Source organism: Pempheris klunzingeri, chromosome 12 (assembly GCF_042242105.1).
Source record: "Pempheris klunzingeri isolate RE-2024b chromosome 12, fPemKlu1.hap1, whole genome shotgun sequence".
In the NCBI taxonomy this organism is placed as follows: Eukaryota; Metazoa; Chordata; class Actinopteri; order Acropomatiformes; family Pempheridae; genus Pempheris; species Pempheris klunzingeri.
In genome coordinates this window covers 20,846,723-20,869,115 of record NC_092023.1, presented here as the reverse complement: position 1 = coordinate 20,869,115, position 22,393 = coordinate 20,846,723, and the positions used below count along the sequence as shown (strand labels likewise).

Genomic DNA, 22,393 nt, shown 5'->3' with positions numbered 1-22,393 from the left:
GTGGAATAAACCTGTAAAGTATAAAGGTTTACTTGAACTGCTGATGCATTATTTCATGATCAAAGAAACTAATTAGAGTGCTTAGACAGAAGTAAGTTTTGTCTTACAGTTTGTTGATGCGTTAAGTTTAATGTGCATGTCAGTTAGAACTTAGCTGTTCTGTCTAGGGATTCAGACACTTGTTCTTTCTTGACAAGATCATCATTTCTTTGTCCTCATGTTAAGAGTTGCACAAAAAATATTGTATTCTTGCGTGTTGTTGAAAACAAGCCACATATTCCATTATGCAAAGGTATTTATTCCTGGAACAAGCACAACCCTCTTCTCTGCCAAACCTGAACACTCAGCCCTGCCAACATTCTAGGATGCCTCTAAAGGTACTTCACGCAGAAATCAATGCTTGTCTCGCCAGTTCTCAGATGTACCAGCATGATACAGTACTGATAACTGCAAGTGCAGTATCAGTACTCAATTCTTTTAAGTTATTGAATAGATCAAAGATTATTCTCAGCAGCATAGCTGAAATGCTAGTCGATCCCTCTATTTACTTACATTTAGTTTGGAAGCTTCAACAATAACACTTTATAAATGAATAACATGAGGTGACTATTTCCTCTTGACCGTAAGGAAGTCCATTCAAACATAATAGACACAAATAAACACATATCAACAGCTGCTCTGTAAAATCCATTCAATGCCATATGACTGTCATGACTGTCTGCACCACAAAACTGTGGGAGTGCTTCTTTTTTGGGCAGTTTTAAGGGGGGCTATAGTTAAGTCTAATTCATAAGAAATCTGCTCAAAATGAATGATTCAAGGGGGTCAATCATATCTATTTATGCACACTCCTGGAAATGGTGTTCACCTTTAAGGCAGTGTAAAATCACTTACTTATGCAAAAATATTATTTTTATCAGTTTTATTATAACTTTGAAAGTAATGTGAAGCTATACAATACACGGTAATTTTAGCTTATCAAAGACATATTTGTATCAGCACATATGATATCACCAGAAAACTAACAAGAAATTGCAGTGCAGAATGACATAGTACCAGACTGTGAAAATAGTGTCTCGCCTGATGGTTTATTTTTGATGGTAGATGCTCTTGAATCACAAGAAGCTGGAGCTAGTGGACAAATGATCAGACTCACTGAAGTTGGCGTTGTACCTTTTAAGTGTAGCTAAAATAATGTATTATTACTAAGGCAAGAGAAACAGATTTCAGATGGACGTCAAAAACAGATCAACATCATCAGCCTATAAATTGACTTAATATCAGGAAACCCCAGTTGTTCCACTTCAGTTCCCCATGAGATCTCAATGAGAGGTTGTAGAACAATGAAATACATTACTGGGTTTCATGGGCAGCCCTGTCAACTGTTCAGTATGAATCATTTTAAATAAATAACTAACTCAAGCACAAACTTAATCTGCCACACACAGCTGTTTAAGGAGGATGCTAGCCTGGAATGACAATTTTTTGCCTTTCAGTTCTTCTTATTATTTTCTCTCTTTTTAGATGCAGTTATCTCCATAATATTTCTCATCATATCTTATCATGTGGGAGATATGGTACTGGAAAAAAGACTGTATTTTGTTTGACAAGGCTACTGTGGAGAAACACAATATGAACATTGTTAATGTCATGTTTTGTAGTTGTATCTATCTTAAACCATATTTTGAGCCACTAAGTTAGAACATTCAGAGCATATTCCTAGAAAGAGTGCAAGTGTTTCACAAGAGGTTTTATTCTTGTAACATTTTGAGTTTGTTATGAGCTCAAATTGATATAAATTATATTAGAATGTGTGCAGTGTGTAGCTCCATAAACTACAATCTTTCCAACCAAAGTTCTTCATATATAGCTAAATATAGATATATAAATATAATATATATATAATATATATATATATATATATATATATATATATATATATATATATATATATATATATTTGTAGTTCTTATTTTCACTTGTATAATAAGCACTAATATTTTTTTTCATCATGTAGCTAAGTTCAAAGAGATCTGTCCTGGTGGAATGGGCTACACTGTTCTGCCAAATCCATCTGTCATTAAGCCAGTCACCATTAACCAGGAGCCTATTGACCCGCCACCACCCCAACCGCTGCCAACACCTGAGAAACCAGTGGAGGCTTTTGCGAAACCAGAGGAGATTATACCAGGTGAGTCTCTACCATTTAATATTACCGGTGCATATTCAGTTGGCTTAGCTTAATTTGATATGTGTAGCACAGGTGAAAACCTTGCCAACTTTCTAACTGTTTGGAATACAGGTTAATGAAAATAAATGTTAAACAAGCTCAAAACAATGGCAGGCCCATATTTATCCATTTTTGAGACATTTGTCCATCTCAGGGTTGCGATGGCAGCAGGTTTGAGCCAAGCTGCCCAAACATCTTTTCACACAGTAACTTATTTCAGCTTATCCCAGATATTCCTTGGAATACCTAGTCCAGCTCAGAGATGTAACCCCTCTGTTGTGCATCAAGGTCTCTCTCACAAGTATGTCATGCCCAAAACATTTATAAAGGGAAGTAGCCAGGAGGCAGATCAGCTGCCTGAACCACATTTAGTGTATCCTGTCAATGAAAAGGATCCAAGGCCCAAAACCAAGGCTATCCCCAATTATTGGAGTCCTCACTTGTTATCACATTTGGCAACACCAACCACCTTGCAGAGAAACCTCTTAACCACTTGCATTACCAACTTCATGGTCCAATATAAAGCTTGCATTGAAGCATCTGATACTCCTAACTGGCTAACGATCTCACAGTCTTTTTTATCATGACTCATGAATTAGATCCCAAGATAACTGAACTGCTCCACTTGACAGACTGTCCTGTTCTAATTATCTAAGGTAGGCCATAGTATTACTAGGGAGACCTTTGGCCTTTATGCTAGACTTGATGTTAGAACATTTTTGTAACAGTGCATTTATCTCAGTGTGTTTGGAATGGTAAAACTTAAATATCTTTTGTGGGCAACTCATAATACAGTTTAACCAGCAATGGGGCAAGCATTCATATAATCAGCAACTTAGCAGCAGCATTTTCTACAAGATGTAGATGAGATGGTGATTTTGTTAATTCTTTGAATTACAATTATAACAATATACAATATAAACTAATATTTTAGCAAATTAGAGCAAAGCATATCAAAGCAGAGCAACAGTTGACCTTATTGGTCTTATGCCTGCCAATTTCTTTTTGTTCCATTTCCTTTATTGTCTCCTAACTTCTGCTCACTATCACTGGCTACAGTAAACACAAGTCAGAATTGTCCTGATCAGTTCAGACATTCTCCTGCTTATTAGGAGTTCATATGGCTTTTAGGCACCACATCCACAGCAGATACCAAAGTAAAAGACGAAAGACGATCTTTGGTGCAGAGTTAACTTCTGCCTCAGTCTGGCTCAGTCTTCTCATTCTAAATGATCACTAAACCAGATTGTTTTTGCTTTGTTGGAGGCTGATGTATCAACATGAATTAACCAACTATGTAACATGTAATATATATTTTATTGACAATTTAGTGTTGAGTAATCAGCTTGTTACAAAATAATAAGACCACTCCATAGAAAAACTGGATTGTTTGTAATAGTGTAACTCAAACCAAATGTGACTTTATGGTTTGCACGAAAATATATTATATTAGTATACGTTATGAATGGCCAAACTCAGACAAATTCTGTTATGATCTCATATTGTGAGACATTTACACATTAGAAAAACACACATACCGACACAATTTGACTCTAACAGAAACATGGCTGATCCTGGCACCTCAGTACTGATCTAACCAGCACTGCTATGTGAATAGTGACTTGTGTCTCAAGTGTCATATTTTTTAGCAGCTCTGGCAGTCCATAATGGTAGATATTTGCTAAAATGCATACACAGGATGACTGAAAGCAGCAGATGTCCACTTACACAGAGCAACATATTCCCACTTGAGAAAGGAGGTTACAAAAATAAAACAAGAGATCCTGAGAACTTTCTTTGTTGCTGATACACACAAGGTTCATAGTTCAACAAGATTAATGTCCCACACATCTGCTCAAAATAAAGGCAACAGACAGGGTTTGGTTGGTTTTTAGTTTTGCTGGTTCAGGTTCAGTATACAAGCTTAACAGAACCTGACCTTTGAATACTGTGTAGCTTCACACAGGACAGACAATAATGTTAGCCTTGTTACCTTAGCCCTCCAGGCTAAAAACCAAGATCAGCTGGGCCGCTACTCTCTCATTCACGTGCTGTCATTATGTTCCACTCAGGAGAGGCAGCGCCATGTGGACAGGTATGAAATATATTACCGTCCTGGTCCAGTTTTATGCTGAATATCAAACCAGTTAGAAAATGACAATGACAAATACAAAACCATAATATGTCAATTTTACAGCGCATGCACACTGGTAAAAGGGGAACTGTTCCCCAAGTCAGAGACAAAATTGTACAATTCTTTGTGTTCTATTTCATTTTCTTTTCACACATCTGGTCAGCAACTGAATCTCTCACTGCTTAGCAAATAAAAAAAATACTGGGTGGTGAGTGCTACTGACTGGTGGTGTTTCTGAGCTGGGATAATACTTTTTGTCAGTATCACTCAGTATCACTTCTTAAATCATTCAATGGACACAGATTTGATTTAAGACTTAGTTTTGTGTGACTCACACAAATTCAGACTGAGTTTTACAAATTACATTTTGAACTATTAAGTATTAAAAAGGTTTGTGACAGTCAGTTGATTAATAAATCAACTAATCTCTTCAGCTCTGTAACAGTTTCCATTAAGGGGCTTATTAAGGTGTTTGTTGCATTTGAATATACCAAGTGGACAGAGTCAGGCTACTGTTTTAGTTGTTTGTACGGGCAGTTGCCAGCGTGAGACTTGCACTGGATTTCTGCTCATGTTGGGGAGACACCACTAGCTTTCAATTGGACATCAATCTGTCCCCAAAGAGGAAATTTGCAGTCTAATTTTGTCAATTACAGAATGTATTTTTAATCTGAATTTGAGCAGGCAAGTACAATAATGATATAGTAAGTAAATTACCTGCACTGTATTAAAGGAGTACAAATGTCTATGTTGTCCAATAAAAACATATACAAGCTCAATCTTGAACCAACTAACCAAACATCTCTTCCTGCCCCCGTCACTCAAAAGAAACACTGATTTACAGATGTATGACAGTTTGCCCTGTGAGTAACCAAAGGTTTCTTAGGTGGGAGAAAGTCTGAAAACTTGTTGTTGTTAGTAGTTCTAGTAGAAGATTGTTCTGTTGTTTTATGGCCATAAAACCTACAGTTATATTCTTCAGACATTAAGACATTAATATCATTCAGCTGTTTTTCTTCTGGCGCGCTTCCTTGTGACTGAACTCAATGTACTGTCAAGAAATCAATATCTGGGAAGGATTGCATTTAGTCAATGCAGAGGGAGACATGCAATACTTTTTTGTTTTTTTCTTGACTGAATGATAAAGAAACAAGTGCTCATTGCTCTCACCTTTTAAGTGTTAATTTATCAGCCCCACCATGTCAGTGACCCAGTGAAAAATCAAAAAGTCAAAGTCAAACACTGTTGGATGAACGACAATCTCACTTACAAGTACAGCTTCAAAGCAAAACCAGAAACACTGACTTATGATCCCTCTTGCATGTGATTAGGAACCCAGATCTTAAATGAAATATCCCTCATGTGACATTTGTTTGTAGAGGACAAGGATTAAAGTGCTTTGGCTCACTTCACATTCCCTTCAAACACAGCCCACACCACAGCCCTGGAGAAGAGGGACAGAGAGAGGGAGATAATCCTGACTGAGAGGGAGAGGAGCTTCACCCTCTCCTGTTATTATTCAGGACATGCTTGGCAGCCACCAAGGGAAGGAGAAACTTTGCAACATCTTAGCCAAAGCCAGACTTTGAGTCCAAATTACTGTTAAGCTTCTCTGGAGCAGAGGAGTACAGAGTTTTCCAGACACACAGGATAGGCCTCAAAAAACAATCTGACAGAAATCCACTACCCAAAACCTGTGTAGATTAGTGTTTGGATACCACCAGATAGTAATGTGGTGCCTGGCAGCTGTACACATTGGCATTTAGAAGAGATGCAAGATTTTTTGTCTGTAGTGTTATATTTTAGACCTAAGGATGGGGTCAACAATGTTTATGACCTTTTCACAATGTGGAAACTTATGTCTGTGAATAATTATATGGCATTCAGTAAAGGGATTACTGTAAGAAAGCCCTGGTATTTATATAATGAAGCTATTTTACATAGCTAAGAAAAATTGTAGATTAGCATCTCTTTGCATATCGTCTAATAGTTATGGAGGGCCATACAGGCTGTGATCGTAGAAAAATCATTTTATGATTTTTTTAAATTTCGCAAGCTGGATTCTTATGATCATCTAATTACACTTTAACCTGCAGACAGATGTTTAGATTTGTACTTAAAATAAATGTAGACCTAAAAAAAGTTTTGAGATTATCTTTGCACCTTTACATTGCAGTCAGATAGCCCCTCTCTGGGGAACAGATGCCATTTTTTCTTTCCCTTTTCTTGTATCAAAGCCACCTGACTCCATTGACAGAAGCAGTCATTTTTCATCTCAGAACATGGGAGTTGCTAATCTGACAGCAATGTAAAGCAGTAATATTCAAAATATAGTGTGCACTAAACACATTTTTTTAGGTGGGCCTTTTATTAGGTGGTGAAAATACATGTTTTTTGCTGCCCCGGTCCACAGTAGTACATTGCTTAGCGTCTGGGGCAGGATTCCTCCCCGCTCATCCAACTGGGGGTGTGCTGATTACAATCTAATGTAACTTATACATTGACTATGGATAAGGACCTTAAAACAATCTATCTCTAACTATCCTTTTAAGTGATTTATTGTATTTATACAAATGTGTTTCTGCCATTAAACCTACCTCATCAGTATGAAAGTGGTGAACATAATAATTGGAACATTTGCCCGTAACCTTGAAACCCAGTTTCCCAAGATAGTTTTATACAGTTAAGTATGTTACAAATTTACATTTTAAATTGTTTGTTTCTTTTTTCTGTGGTCAGTAGCAACAACTGCACCAGACCAGGTAGGTTGGGCACTTTAAAAAGTAAAAATATAGAAGCCGTTTGCATGAACACAGACACTTCTCTCAGCCGCTGAGGAGTTGCAGAACCACCTTTGCATGAAGTCAGCAATCTTGCTGCATGACTTTGAGCTGGTCAGCACTGAGTAGTGAAACAGTGTGTAAGTCTTCAATGTGTATATGTATGCGTAGTTACCAGAAATAGATCGAAATTCTTGACTCTCCCAAAAAGAACCCAGACAGATGTCTATAGAAGTGACAGACAATTATGCTTTCCGGCTTGCTCGCTGAGCTGTTTATTAATGCTGTTTTTAAACTGCAGTCAGTTGCCATGCAAGCTGAATGCTAATCTGCTTCCCAGCAAAACATCTGTATTGCATGTCAGAAGTAGTGCGCAAAGCTGAAATAATTACATTTGGACTGACAGAAATGCATACAGTGCTTTGTTGACCTTATCTCTTTGTATTGTCTGTGTCTTGTTGAAGGAGCTGGTAGTCCCTGTGGTTAATAATAGGCCAGTAGTTGAACCTATCCTGCCCCAGCTATCACCAGGTGTATCTACTGTCAAGATCGAGGCAGCCTTCCCAGGTGTTTGCTTCACTACCCTTTAAACCTTGTGGTGCAGTGGGCTGTTTAGGACATCTCAGAAGTAGCTTGTCAAGCTCAGAGCACTTTGTCTTACTCAACTGTCTCCAGTTCAACAGCACACTTATAATTTTAGTAAAAATGTGAGACAAACTATGCTAATATTAAGCTGGAAGGAAAGCTGAGTGTACAGCCAAGAGCGACAAAGTAAAGCTCAGATGTGCAGCTGAGTCTGCTGCTGACAAGTGGAGCCTAATGTCCTAAACAGGCCACCATACTCTTTTTACCATTGTATAAGACAAAGTAGATTGAATATATTTTTATATTTATATTTATATTCTCATTCATACATTTTTCATTTATGCCATTTGTATGCCTCCTTACAGTGTTTTATGATTTTGAGTCATGTTATGCTCTCAGAATGGCGTAGCTTCCTTAGTGATGGAGCTGTCGGTTGTCTCAAGGTTTAGATGAGTTTACAAAACTCCACTTCTTCCTTTCTCGTCCCAGTATTAGATAAAGCCAGACTGATAATGAAAAGTTTGTTTCATAAAACGTATAGGGTTGTTAATGCATACCATTGTAAACTAATTTACTTTTCAAGTAAGAGAACGTGTCCATCACCCTCCGCCAAATTGGTCTGACAGCCACAAGGTTCATGTCCATCACTCATATTCACTTTTGCAATGCACGCGGTGGCTTCACGGGCCAAAACACAGTCAGGGCACCTAGAATTATTCAAAAGCTGAGTACTTAAAAGCATAGTAACAAAGTAATAACTGTTTGCAAAGCAATGTAAGGATATGGAAGGGGACCCGCTTTCTATGTAGATATAAAAGGTTCATTCTAAGCTAACAAAATCACTACAATGTTACTACGACTACGTGTAGTTTCAGGTGATTATACCCCACTGAAAGCAAAATTATAAATGCAGAGTGTCTATTTACATTAGGTCCTATCACACATTATAATAAGAGTAAATTCATATTCAGATTAGTGTAGATGTTGTGGAGGAATGGTTTAGTTACAGGCCTTTACCCCAGGAAAATGGCTTTCAAACCCTGCGTGAGACCAACTATAAACTACATTTATTTATTTTATTTATTTACATTATTAAGATGTACTCAGTTTTCTTGTTATTATCAGTTTAAGTCGCAGTTTGGTTAGATTTAGGCATTTAGGCACATAGTTAGGTTTAAGAAAAGACCAGGGTTTGGGTTAAAATAATAAGCCAAACACAAATATAAAAGTGTACATTAAACACAAAGCATCTTTCCAACATACACCAGGGGGTAAATAGCCACATTGGTTATTTACACCAGGGTGCAAATTGTGTAGATGACTATTGACACCCAGGTGCAAATAGCATCTGCCTTACAGATATTCAATTTCTGCCAAAAGATTGCCCTAAATCCTCCACTCTGCACCTTTAATACCTGATATTCAAGATTAGATGTGACTTAAAATTCACATTTTCCTCTAAATCTAAAAGTTCCATTTAACAATTTTACACGACATACAACATTCATGGGTTGTTGATTTATTATCAGCTTGTAGTTTCATAACTGTTTACATACATCACTAGGATGCGCACCTCTTCAGTCATGCTGCCATGACTGTGGCTTTCAGCCAGAAGAAGATGTCATCAGGTGGCGACCGACTTTCATTGGGGGTTTCGGCGGGTCAGCAGTGATGGCCAGTCACTACCCATCTTCTCCTGGCCTACAGCTTAACTTCTCCCGTCTGTTCCAAAGCCAACAAGAGGCTCTCTCTGCTGCTTCCCCCAACCTGTGGACAGCTCTCTTTCACTCTCCTCCTGCCATTCCCAGTGCTGTGAGCATCTTCCACATAGACTGTGCCGACTATGCCTCTGCAGCCGACCTCCACTGGGAATAGCCAGGCCTGCCAACCTTTGTCCCAGCTCTGGTTGACCAAGTCCTGGTACTTGGTGGCTTTCCTCTCATAGGCCTCCTCACATCCGTCCTCCCACGGGACCGTCAGCTCAATCAGGATGATCTTTTTCTTCTCCTGGGACAATAAGACCACATCTGGCCTTAAGGATTAGTTTGGATGACTGCGGGAAAAATCAGCTTTCTCCCCAGGTCCACCCTCATCTCTCATGATGGTGCTGCTTGTAGGAGGCGCTTTTTTGTCCTCACAGAGGAGGATGGCTTCTCCCCTGCCCTGACGAACTGGATCGATGGACCTGGTCTTACATGGATCTTCTGCTTTTTTGTTCTCTCCTGCTCCAATATATGAGCACTCTGAGGACCTTGTCGTGGCACCACCTGTAGCGCCCCTGGCTGAGGTGCGTCTTGCATCCCGCCAGTGTATGCGCCAGTGTGCCTCTCCTTCCGCATAATTTGCACAGAGGGTCCTCCCTCAAGCCCCACCTGTGCAAATTGGTCGGTGTTGGCAGTGTATCGTACACTGATCGGAGCAGGAAAGAGATGCGGAAGGGCTCCAGTCTCCACAATTCATGCCACATGATCTTCCGTTGAGGTAGGTTCCATTTTGTCCAGGCACCTTGAACTCCAAATTCCACAGCTCTGGACCAGCGCTGTTCCTCCTCCAGGTTCCGGACCTCAGCTTGGATCAACTCTCTCCTCTGCCTTGGGCCTGCCTTCCCCCACTGTTGAAATGGGTGCTTCCAAGTCCCTGTCTGCCTGTACAGGGATTGCTGACGATGTCTCTGTGCCAGAGACACAGATGTGTCGGCTGCCCACTTCCGTCCCGACCTCGTTGTTATCCCTGCGCCACTGACCTTTCCATCTCTGGAGCATCATCACTGCCCTGCACTTTGCCACCTTGAACTCCTCAACCACCAATGATAGGGGAAGCTGAAGCTGCCCAGACCTGATGTACAGTCCTATTGGTGTAAAGCTTGGCGGGATCCCGAGCCACCGGCTAAGATGTTTATTCACCCTTCTCTTTACTCCCTCCACTGCTTGTCATGGGCACTTCATAGATGGTTAGAAGCCACATGAGCCTAGGTAGCAGGCCATGTTGGTAAAGCCAAGCCTTGAATTTCCCTGGTAAGCCTGATCCCTCGATCTTCCTCAGACAGTCATCTGCTTGCTCCCCTGTTTTGCATACATTGGCTTTGTCAGAGAGTGAGGCATCGTACCACTTCCCAAGGCACTTTATTGGATGTTCCACGATTGATGGAATGACCTCTTAATGGACCTGGAGCTGGAACTTGCTTGTCACTATCCCCTTCCTGATCACCATGCATCTCGACTTCCTCGACTTCCTTCCTTAAATGTCATCCTTGCCCATGACGCAACATCTTCCAGTGTCTTAAGGATCCACCTTGCTTGTATGTGAGAAGAAGTTGCTATTGTAAGGTCGTCCATAAAGCCCCTAATTGGAGGCTGATGGGTCCCGGACTCCATAGCTGGCCCCCTAGCTTCTTTTTCTGCTGCTGTTATGAGCAAATTCATCCCCATGATGAACAAAGTGGGAGAGATGGTGCAACCCGTTACAATCCCCTTTTCAAGGTCCTGCCACTGGGTAGTGAACTGGGCCGTTGTAAACCTAAACTTGAAGCTTCCAAAATAGCCTGTGATCATTTTCCTGATATGATGAGGGATGTGGTAGTGCTCCAAAGCTGTATTGATGAGGTAATGGGGTATTGAAGCATATGTGTTGGCCAAGTCAAGCCAAACAACTGTTAGGTTGCCTTTGCTCCCTTTGGCCTCCCGAATCAGCTTGTTCAGGACGTCCGTGTGTTCCAAACACCCTGCAAAGCCAGGGACACCTCCCTTCTGAATGTACTTGTTAACTAGATAGGTGGTCATCCTTTTAACCAGGACCGAGAAGAATATCTTGGGCTTCAGTGCTGAGGAGAGAAATGGTGCGGAACTGGCTAATTTCCGAGGAGTTCTTTTCTTTTGGTACAAAACAGCCCTCTGCTCTTTTCCAAGATGATGGGATGATGCCTTTTGCCCATATCCTCCGCAACAGCTTCCAAAGCCTGCGGAGCAGCATCGGACATCTCTTGTATACTTTGTATGGTATGCTGCTGATCGTGCTTTCTGTACTACCTCTCGGACTTCTCTCCATACCGGTTCACCGATGTCAAGCTCTTGCTCAGGGTTTTTAGTTCTGCCGATCTTCGGATGTGCACTTAGGGCCTGGCCCCTAAGGGTGTCACAGTGGCTCTCCTCAAGGAACTCTTCCACAACTTCCTTAAGGCTTATAAGTCTCCCTGATCGTGCTTCGCCCAACAGAGTCTTAGTAAATCTGTACGGGTCCTTTATAAACTGAGCTTGCTTGGCCCCTCTCTCCCTCCTCAGTCTTCATGACCTTTCAGCCCTTCTCAGCCTGCATAGTTGTACTCTTAGATCCCTGGTCAGTTCTTTTAAGCCCTCCTTTTCTTCAGCACTCGCCCTTTTGAACTGCTTATTGAGGATTTTGATCTCCTGTCTCAGATGCAAGATCTCTCTTTCCCTTCTATTGAGCCGTTTTCCCGATGCTCTGTCGTTGCCCTTTCTTTCCACTATACCAAAGCGCTCTCTGGCCATGTTGTAGACAATTGTTGTCATGCTGTCTATTTTCCTCTCAGCTGTTCCTGCTAGCGTGGCTTCTAGGACGCTATCAAGGTCATCTGTCTTTCCAGAGTCACCAAGCTTTCGTGGTTGTCATCCAGCCTTTCCTGGAAGTCACCGGTTCCCCAGGGGATTACTATTTACATACATCACTAGGATGCGCACCTCTTCAGTCATGCTGCCATGACTGTGGCTTTCAGCCAGAAGAGATGTCGTCAGGTGGCAACCGACTTTCATTGGGCGTTTCAACCCTGAACCACAACGCCCTCCGGTCAGCGGGTCAGCAGTGATGGCCAGTCACTACCCATCTTCACCTGGCCTCCAGCTCAACTCCTCCCATCTGTTCCAAAGCCAACAAGAGGCTCTCTCTGCTGCTTCCCCCAACCTGCGGACAGCTCTCTTTTGCTCTCCTCCTGCCATTCCCAGTACTGTGAGCATCTTCCACATGGACTGTGCCGGGAAACCTCTGCAGCCGACCTCCACTGGGAATAGCCAGGCCTGCCAACCTTTGTCCCGGCACTGGTTGACCAAGTCCTGGTACTTGGTGGCTTTCCTCTTATAGGCCTCCTCACATCCGTCCTCCCACGGGACCGTCAGCTCAATCAGGATGATCTTCTTCTTCTTCTGGGACAATAAGACCACATCTGGCCTTAAGGATGTTTGGGTGACCGCGGGAAAAATCAGCTTTCTCCCCAGGTCCACCCTCATCTCCCCACAATAATATTGTACATTGAGAGACACTCCGGTCCTCACATTGGGCACATTACTAGGTTTACCTGCCTGCTAGCAATCGATCCCTGTTTGTCTCCAGAACAACATGCAGTTTCTGGATTACCAGCTCTATGTTGTTCATAATGCCAGCTTTAGTTTCAGCTTTACCCTGACTGTGCTACCTTGGGAGATTACTGATTAGGTGACTGGACTGAATGTTTATGCCAACATGACGAGTGTTTGGTTGTGACTGACAATGATATCATGTATAATCCATGCAAAGAAAAAACAAAAACAGCTACAGCTCGATTGACAAAATTTGTCATGGCACATTTCTCAGAGTATGACACACAACATGAATAAGCTGCAGGTGACTTCACCAACCCCACTTTTTGTTTTGTTTGTTTGATGGTCACAATGAGATGGAAAATGTAACAGCGAAAGTAGTCTGTACAAGGCAAATAGGCTAAAAAATGTGTGCGTTCATTTGTAACAAACTATATTTTTATCCTTGGAAATTTAAGCTGTGCAAACATGATTTGACATATTTTAGGACTCGTGGATAGGTAACGAGATGCAACCATGGGTTTCCTTAAATAAAGAAAACCAACTGTAATATCCCCTTGGATTTTATCAAAATGAATGAGAGATAACCACCTAATCTTCCCAAGGCAGGTTTTAATAGAAGCGATGTTGCCAAAGTAGTCGCATTAAATATTTTATTTAATTTAATCAATCAAAGTACCATCTTTGGTGAAAAAAACATGTTGAATCAATGAAATGTGTACTGGATGGAATGAATGGCTATTGCCGTGTGTTTTTTGATTTGGTAGAGGTTGTTGAGAAGACCTCTCCACCTGCACCAGTGGAGATCCTCCCATCTAATGCAGGCCAGGACATCGCTCCTACCCAGTCAGCTGGTAAGACTAACTTCTTCTTTCCTTTTCCTTTCTTCCTTTTTACCATTTCTTCCTCTCCTCTCCTCTCCTCTCCTCTCCTCTCCTCTCCTCTCCTCCTGAATTTAGCTTGACCAGACTCCACATGAATCCTAAACTGCTGCTGTATTAATACACTCCTCTGTCTCTCCTCTGGCCCAGAGGTGGATGAGTGCCAGATCAACCCCTATATCTGTGGCCAGGGGGTTTGTTACAACACAGCTGAGGGTTACACCTGCCACTGTGATGAGGGATATCACCTGGATGGAGCCCAAACCACCTGTGTAGGTGAGGAACCCAGTGGACAAATGTCATCCTGTGCATGTCCATGTCAGCAGGTTGGCCTAACTAATAACAAGCTTTGAGCTTCAGGTGCACTATTCCCACCATGCGCTGCATTCAAACACTTGCAGCATCACTGTTCCCCATCATGCTCAGATTCTAGCCTATTATACGAGCCACATGTTCCCCAACTTCTACTGATCATTGTTTTGGTCTCTGACCACTGACCTGATTTCCAACTTACCAGGAATTCCAGTTGTTTGGCAGATTTTCCTCTAGACCATCTCATGTACGTTAAGTCATGCAACTCCCATTTGTACGTTTAAGTCGAACATCTGTAGGCTTCTGTAATTTTGTAATTGACAAAAATGGATGAACAGAGGAGGTAAGGTAGCTGGATGGTCTTGTTAGGTGAGGTCTACACATTTAGTGGCAAGGAATGTGGCAAGGAATGCTAATGTGTTCACACTAGGAGCGACAAGGTCATATCATACAAGTCATTTTCAATGGAAGCCAGCGTCATGGAGCTCCAAACAGATGTAGCGTGATGTAGCTACAAACTTGCTGCATGACACACTACAGATAAAGTTGAGCTGACCTCAACTTTTTTCAGTACTTCACTGATGCTGGGAATCGTCAACCAATCAGATTTTTTGTTTCACCAGTTCTCCTCCCTTTCTCTTTACCTGCAAGTGTGTTATTTAGCTAGCTGACACTGTGCTAGCTAATGTTAGCTCATGTGTATTGTAGTGTACATGTACGTGTACATATGCAATGTTCATAAATTAAGATGGTACACAAACTCCATGGTGACATAACCACGTCAACGAGTGCTTGAGCAACACATGAACAGTGACAGTGGACTAGTAGTGTGAACACGGTGCAAAGCCTGACAGAAGCCTGTTTCAACTCCACAAGAGCGTTCATTCAAAATAAAGCTTTTTCCTTCACATGTTATAGTGAGGAGGTCAGTGAGGTGAGGTTTGTGTGATATAGACAGTATAGAGCATTGCTTGACACATTTATTCGGCTGTGACTCAATCGGAGGGTCGATGATTCAATCCCTGGCTATAAGTCTACATGCCGAAGTCTACATGCCGAAGTGTCCTTGGGTAAGACACTGAACCCCAACCTGCTCCTGAAGCAGCTTCAGTGTGTGAATGAATAGTCTCCTTCAACTTAGATCCTCCTGAGTGAATGATGTGTGAATGGATGAATGAGGATGTGATGTAAAAGCGCTTTGAGTAGTTGAAATGACTAGAAAGGCGCTCTACAAATAAAGACCATTTACCATTTATTCTTTAAGTTATTAGTAAAGCCCAAGCTCAGCACAGGGCAGTGAGCGTTTTTTTCTCTCTATGGCATATGATTTTTTGGCATTATTTATAATAATGAGTGTCTGCAGGCAACAGTGAAACCTGGTGGAGGTTCCTTGCAAGTTTGGGACTGCATTTCTGCAAATGAAGTTGGGGATTAGGTCAGTATTAATGGTGTCCTCTATGCTGAAAAATACTTATACTTATCCATCATGCAATACAATCAGGGAGGCGTCTGATTGGCCCCAGATTTATTCTGCAGCAGGACAACGACCACAAACATACAGCGTCAATGTCATTAGCAACTATCCTCAGCATAAAGGAGTCAAGAACAAGGAGTCCTGGAAGTGATGGTGTGGCCCCCACAGAGCCCTGATCTCACCATCATCCAGCACACTGTATCCCATTGTAAGCTGATATAGTCCTATGTTGTGTGCTCTGGTGTGTGTCCAGATGTAGATGAATGTTTGGAAAGCCCATCTTTGTGCTTTGGCGGTCGCTGCAAGAACACAGAGGGCAGTTTCCTGTGTGTGTGTCCGCGGGGATTCCTTGTTGATGAAGAGGGAACCAGTTGTGTTGGTGAGCATATTTTCATGCGTCTTTGAAGGAACATGCATGCACACTATTTTTTTTCGGTTTTCTTTGCTCACACATTTTGTTTTTGAAATGAGAAATGACTTCTCATTTCAGCATGATAATGTTTGATATCCCCGACAACCTCTTTAATCTCATTTAGCTACTTGTTAGCAACATTTTTAAGACACTTAAATGTTTCAAAATTCAAGAGTAGGGTATTTACTGACATATTTTATATTGCGAAACACAATGTGAAAATATCTCAAGCTTGAATTATCCACACAAACTTATTTTAGGCATCAATCAAAAACCACTCAAAAAAATCTACTGACTTTGAGACAATGGAACCGCAAGTGCAAAGATGTGAACTAATTTCTAGGTTTTCAGACTAATTTCTGCAGCTTTTAACTACCCAAAGTATTGATCAAATTGAAATTGTGATGCTACAGCGTTGCCTAACAGAACAAGATCTTTATGAACCATCCTCTGGGGTTCATAAACTGAACATCTAGACCAAACATTTAGGCAATCAGGCAGCAGTTGTTCAGATACAATCTTTTTCAGGACCAGAGTGTTTGATGAATGTATCAAGTATTAGGACACTATGTATACTATGCACAGCTACTGCCTCTGCCACTGGACAACACTTGGTCAAACATATGCTCTGCACACTAACAAGTGTACACTAATAGAATTAAAAGTCAGTGGAATTTTGTACAAGATCAGTGACCACACTGTTACCAACGTCGGCACCACCCTCTTCCCTGCTTCTTCCCCCTTATTGGTATATAAATATGAGGCACTCTGTCATTACGTGGTTTCCTGCCATTTCAACACAGCTTTCCCCACCCACCAAAATGATACTGAATTAGTGCTGTGAGGGCAAACAGGCCTGATAGTTATTTCTCCAGAGCTGCAATAAAATCTCTTCTTGTCAGCTGCGGAGGATGAGGGATCCGATTATGACTTCTTTGAGTGGTTTATATGGATGTGGATATGCAACCAAGGTATCTATTAATAATATCAGTACAAAAACAGACTCTGCAGTAGGAGTCTGTAAGCATAGTTTGGAATCCTAAAAAAGGGATTATTACACTGGGAAGCCAGGTGAACCGACCTGACTTTCCTGCCATACATATTTGACTCCTAAGCCTGTCCAAACTAGTGTTATTATTCTATAGAATTGAAGTACTTCACTTTAAAAAGACCTCAATTCAGTTAAAGCTCCAATTTATCAGCTGTAATACATCACAAATTCACCACATCCTCCATCCAAAAGATGTTTGTTGTGTCAAGTCTGAATAATGGTTGTGCTAGTTTACTTTCAGATATAGTTAATAATAATGATTGGGATTTTGTTAGGGCAGTGTCTCTTGACATTATGCTCATACTGTTTCTGTGGCGTACGACTTCTGTGCAGTATCAACATTCAGACACCTTTTTAAAACCTGAAAACTACATTATCTGCAATCAGAGGTGGTAAAAGTACACACATTCTTTAGTCAAACAGATGTCTATATGCTGGATACTGTGGTTACAAAAATGTAGTATTATTATTATTATTTGTTTTTTCACAGATATTGATGAATGTGTGAACAGGACAGTCTGTCCCTCTGGTATCTGCTTCAATGAGCCAGGAGGTTACAACTGTGGCTCCTGTCCTAATGGCTTCTTGGCACAGGGAGGCCAGTGTGTAGGTAAGTCTCACAATGTGTGCATCTGTGTCTGTCTTCAGTTCATTATTGATTCCCTTATTAATTCCAGATCAGTTTTCTTTGTGACAGAAAAGGAGGCTTACATAGGTCAACACAACTGAGTATGAACATTTTAGAATCAGTAGATAAAAGGCATGCATGTACTCGTGTGTACCCGTGTTTAAGTGTTGCATACATGGCACTCCTAGAATTTAAGCCCATGTTGCATAGAAAGGTGTTTCAGCTTATTGCTGGTGTTTCCGTCCTTACTTGAAATGGTAATTTTTCAAACATAATAACCAACATTGTCTCTTTCTTCCTCTCTGTCAAGACTCCTTCTTGTTGCAAGTTTCCAGCAGCATAGATGCATGAGTTTGATGTCATTGTCTTGCTTTGATAAAAGGACTTGATAAGACAACTGGAACCAGTTCTCAATCAATCTTTATTTATATAGTGCCAATTCATAACAGTGTTATCTCAAGACGCTTTCCATAAAGAGCAGGTCTAGACCAAACTCTTTAATTAGAGAGAGACCCAACGATTCAGGAATTCAACATTAAGGATTCAAGAATCCCCACATGAGCAGCATCAGATATTATATTAGGACACAGTGGCAGGAAAACCTCAAACAGAACCAGGCACAGAGGGGGGCTGCTCTGAGAGACGTGAAAGACAGACAGAGACAGACGGAGAGAGAGAGAGAGAGACAAAACAAACAGCAACCAAAATAATAATAATAGCAACTATAACAGCAGTTATAGCAGTCTAACAGCTATAACAGCAGTTATAGCAGTCTAACAGCTTCTTCCCAGAAGCTGTTAGACTGCTGATAGACTGTGATGTTCTTCTCTTAGTTCTCGTCAGTACACGAGCAGCAGCGTTCTGGACCAGCTGGAGAGTCTTTAAGGACTTATTGGGGCAGCCTGATAATAATGAGTTACAATAGTCCAACCTGCAAGTGACAAATGCATGGACTAATTTTTCTGCGTCATTCATAGACCATATGGGCCTGATTTTAGCAATATTACGTAGATGGCAAAAGGCAGTTCTAGAAATCTGTTTAATGTGGGACTTAAAGGACAAATCCTGATCAAAGACAGCTCCCAGATTCCTCACAGTGGAGCTGGAGGCCAGAGTAATGCCATCCAGAGCAGCTATAGTGTTAGAAAATGTGTCTCTAAGGTGTTTAGGGCCGAGCAGAATAACTTCAGTTTTATCTGAGTTTAGCAGCAGAAAGTTGCTGCTCATCCAGGACTTTATGTCCTTAAGGCAGACTTGGAGTTTAGTCAACTGATTGGATTCATCTGGCTTTATTGATAAGTATAATTGGGTATCGTCTGCATAACAGTGGAATTTAATGGTGTGTTTCAATAATATCGGTCCAAGCACCAAACCTTGTGGAACTCCATGTCTCGATTCCCATCCCTACTTATGTGGGAGAATTTCCTCTTTCTTTTTTACAAATCATGTTTTATTGTTTGATTTATCAGGTACATCGTTAAAATACATATTATTTTGTGGGCAGCTAAACTTATAAAGGTATGTATGAGAAGTGCCATGTTGGCATTAAGGTGTTGACGGCCTACAGGTGTATTTATCGTGTATAATTATCATTCTTATATTGCATACATTGCTGTATATGCTGTTGTGTGAGGTGGAATTGTCATTTTCATACTTTTATACGCATTGTATACACATCTAGGGACAACAGATGGATACTGGCAGTGTGCTATATCTGGTGCAATATGTTTATTGTACGCTGTTCCAGTTTTACATAAACTCAAAAGAGAACATATTTGTTGACTTGAAGAACAAATAGCAGCAAGTAAAGCAGACTAGACGATTACTAACAACTCCTGGGACAAGCCAGGCATAAATACATCTGGCATAAATAAATAACTGATAGTAGTTTATATTTATTTTTCTGACATCAACAGGCGCAGATACTGTACAGATAATAAATAAGCTGACACTGAGTTTTACTCCTCAACTATACGTAGCCTCCAATCTCAGTTATTTGCCATGAATTTGCCAAAGTTAGATTACATCCTAACCTTATGGTGCAGAATGTCAAGCCATCAATACATAGAGAAATCAGCCCAGGAAGTACATGCAGGATAGACTACAGCTATCGAGCAATGAAACCAACGAACCATTCCAAAGAACACACTATGTGGGCCCACGTTTTCCTGGAAACTAAAGGTGTGCCCATCTCTCCCCTTTCAGTAGTTTGTTGCTCCTGTATCCCATCTGACACAGAGGTTAGCTGTGAGGTTTTGACTGTTCACACACCACACAAGGCAAGCCAAGCCACAGCGGGGTGGCAGCGAGTGGTGGTGGTGGCAAGAGGAAATAATTAGGCAATGCAACAGAGTCCTTTATTGAAGTTTATAACCCGGCTCACAGATGTTTACTTGACACTGCCAAACGCAGGGAAAAGGCACTTTTCCTAGACTGTGTCTGTGTGTGTTTGTGTGTGTAAAATGCTCATTATTTTGCTCATGTCTTTTGACCTTTTGTTGCTCAGTGCTGGTGTTCTGACGATCTTCCTGAAACAGATTGACCTGATTGTTATTGACCTGCTTTTACTGCAGACATCCCATTTACTCCATTCTAAATAAGTCAAACATTACAGAAGTTTATTTTCTGTCACAGTGTTTGCTGATATCAATGCAGACTTGACATAAACCTGGGTCCAGTCTTTTTCCTGCCTTTGTTTCCCACCAAACAACCTACCTGTAATGGGCTGATGAGAGGATTCAGAACTGGATCCAGATCTGCTAAAATGTTACTGAGCCCCATCCCGAGGTGTTACTGCTCTCTGGTATTTCTTTTCTCATAATTAGCCATGACGCATGCTAGTTATTGAATGATAAATAAAGCAATTAACTCAGTCAGTACAGTGCTATTACAATTGATGCAACTGCTTTAAAGTCTTCTAAAATAAAACCCAAACCGTTGACTTTCTGTATTTGAGATTTTAAACATTGATATAGCAGCAAACAATGATGAACCACTGACAGATACAGTAAAGCAATGGTATGTTTTGGTAGCCTGGCCAGGCATGTGTTCATGCATGTGAGTCCCCCCTGTTAGCAGTGTTAGAGGGATAGCTCAAGCTAATAAGTATGTTACTTGGATTCAGGTCACAGAAACAGCTCCTTACCAAGCTGAAAACATGACTAATGTTACTAAAATAACTTTGTACTGTAAAAATCAATATTCCAATCAACAAAATAATATCCAAGATGTCCATCCTCCTGCTTGTCAAGTGTACCTGCTTTACCTCGTCGCTTGACATTGTTCACAAAAGGGTAACTTTATTCCGTTGCTTATCTCACGGGACACTTTCCCTGTTTGTGTTTGGTCTGACATGCTGGTGCTCCAGTCTAACTATTAATGACTTTGAGTCATCCCAGAGCCGCTGCTGGAATATGCTGCAGAGCTCATACTGGAATCATCAGACAGCCCCACTTTAAGCCACAATGACTCAGCTGTTGGTCAGAAACCCTGGTGGTCAGTGCACCCCTATAAATATAAACTGTGTAATAACTGCAAATATCAAGTGCCATGAAAAGAAGTTGTTACCTCATAAACATGCATTAGGTCTGGGCAGTGTTGGCATGAATGAAATTATGACTTTACCTTTCAAAAACCTCTTTTCTTATTTCTCCATTTTTGTTCATGCATGTCATACAGAAATGTGATCAGACTGGAGCCATCACTTCCTGGGTTTATAAATGTTCTACCAGGCCTCACACAAAACCAGAAGACCTTTTCGGAGTCCCGCTGGAGCTGTTGGAGCTCCTGGCTCTCGAACAACAAATTATGGAATTTCAGCATTTACTCTACAGTTGATTATAGCACCTGATGAGCAGTTATTAAAGACCCCTCAATACTGCCATTGTATAGCAATATAATTTTGACCAATTATAATAAGCCACTCCAATTCCTCTGCCTGTGCTTACCTGAAGTGTTTAGCCCTCAAGCATTTAATTAGATCAACCAATTGCACCATTCAGACTATAAATCACAGTCCTCAGTGCTTCCACGGTGTATGAGATGACGTTTCAGTCAGTTATTCACACTGTTCAAGCCGATTGTTCGTTATTCTTTGCAAATGGCCTTTATAGCAATTAACTTCAGTATAAATGTATTAAGAGAATTTACTGCACTTAGCACATTGTTTATCTGCTAGTCAGGAAAGTGAGAGAAATCATTTTCTTTAAGCTTTGCATTCTGTTGGTGTGACATACTTCCATTGTTTGTGTCCTTACAGATGTAGATGAGTGCCAGGATCAGCGGGTCTGCACTAGAGGCCACTGCCAGAACACTGAAGGCTCCTTTATCTGTCAGTGTGGCCCCGGCTTCAGAGTGTCCCCGGCTGGAGACCATTGTGATGGTATGATATATAGTATTGTCAGTACTGTATACACATTTCAATCAGAATCAGAATTCCTTTAATAATCCCCAGGGGGAAATTGCTTTTTGTTACACACAGCTCCAAAAAGAATAAGAATAAGAATAAACTTCAAACACAAAAGTAATAATAATGATAATAATAATAATAATGATACAAATAATACCACTACTACTAATAATAATATATAACAACATGTAC

The 22,393-nt window shown here is 40.9% G+C and overlaps 1 protein-coding gene across 5 annotated transcripts in view; it reads left to right on the top strand.

Moving 5' to 3' along the window:
* ltbp1 (latent transforming growth factor beta binding protein 1) overlaps positions 1-22,393 on the top strand; it is a 135,177-nt gene that overhangs the window by 84,143 nt on the left and 28,641 nt on the right. For 3 of the 5 annotated variants that reach the window (XM_070840551.1, XM_070840550.1, XM_070840546.1), the window contains 8 exons: positions 2,018-2,191; positions 7,104-7,126; positions 7,609-7,711; positions 13,803-13,889; positions 14,067-14,192; positions 15,956-16,081; positions 17,656-17,775; positions 22,052-22,174. In XM_070840551.1, coding sequence (XP_070696652.1) covers positions 2,018-2,191; positions 7,104-7,126; positions 7,609-7,711; positions 13,803-13,889; positions 14,067-14,192; positions 15,956-16,081; positions 17,656-17,775; positions 22,052-22,174 — 882 coding nt within the window. The remainder of the gene's footprint in view (positions 1-2,017; positions 2,192-7,103; positions 7,127-7,608; positions 7,712-13,802; positions 13,890-14,066; positions 14,193-15,955; positions 16,082-17,655; positions 17,776-22,051; positions 22,175-22,393) is intronic. The other 2 variants (XM_070840547.1, XM_070840548.1) reach the window with 2 other exon arrangements.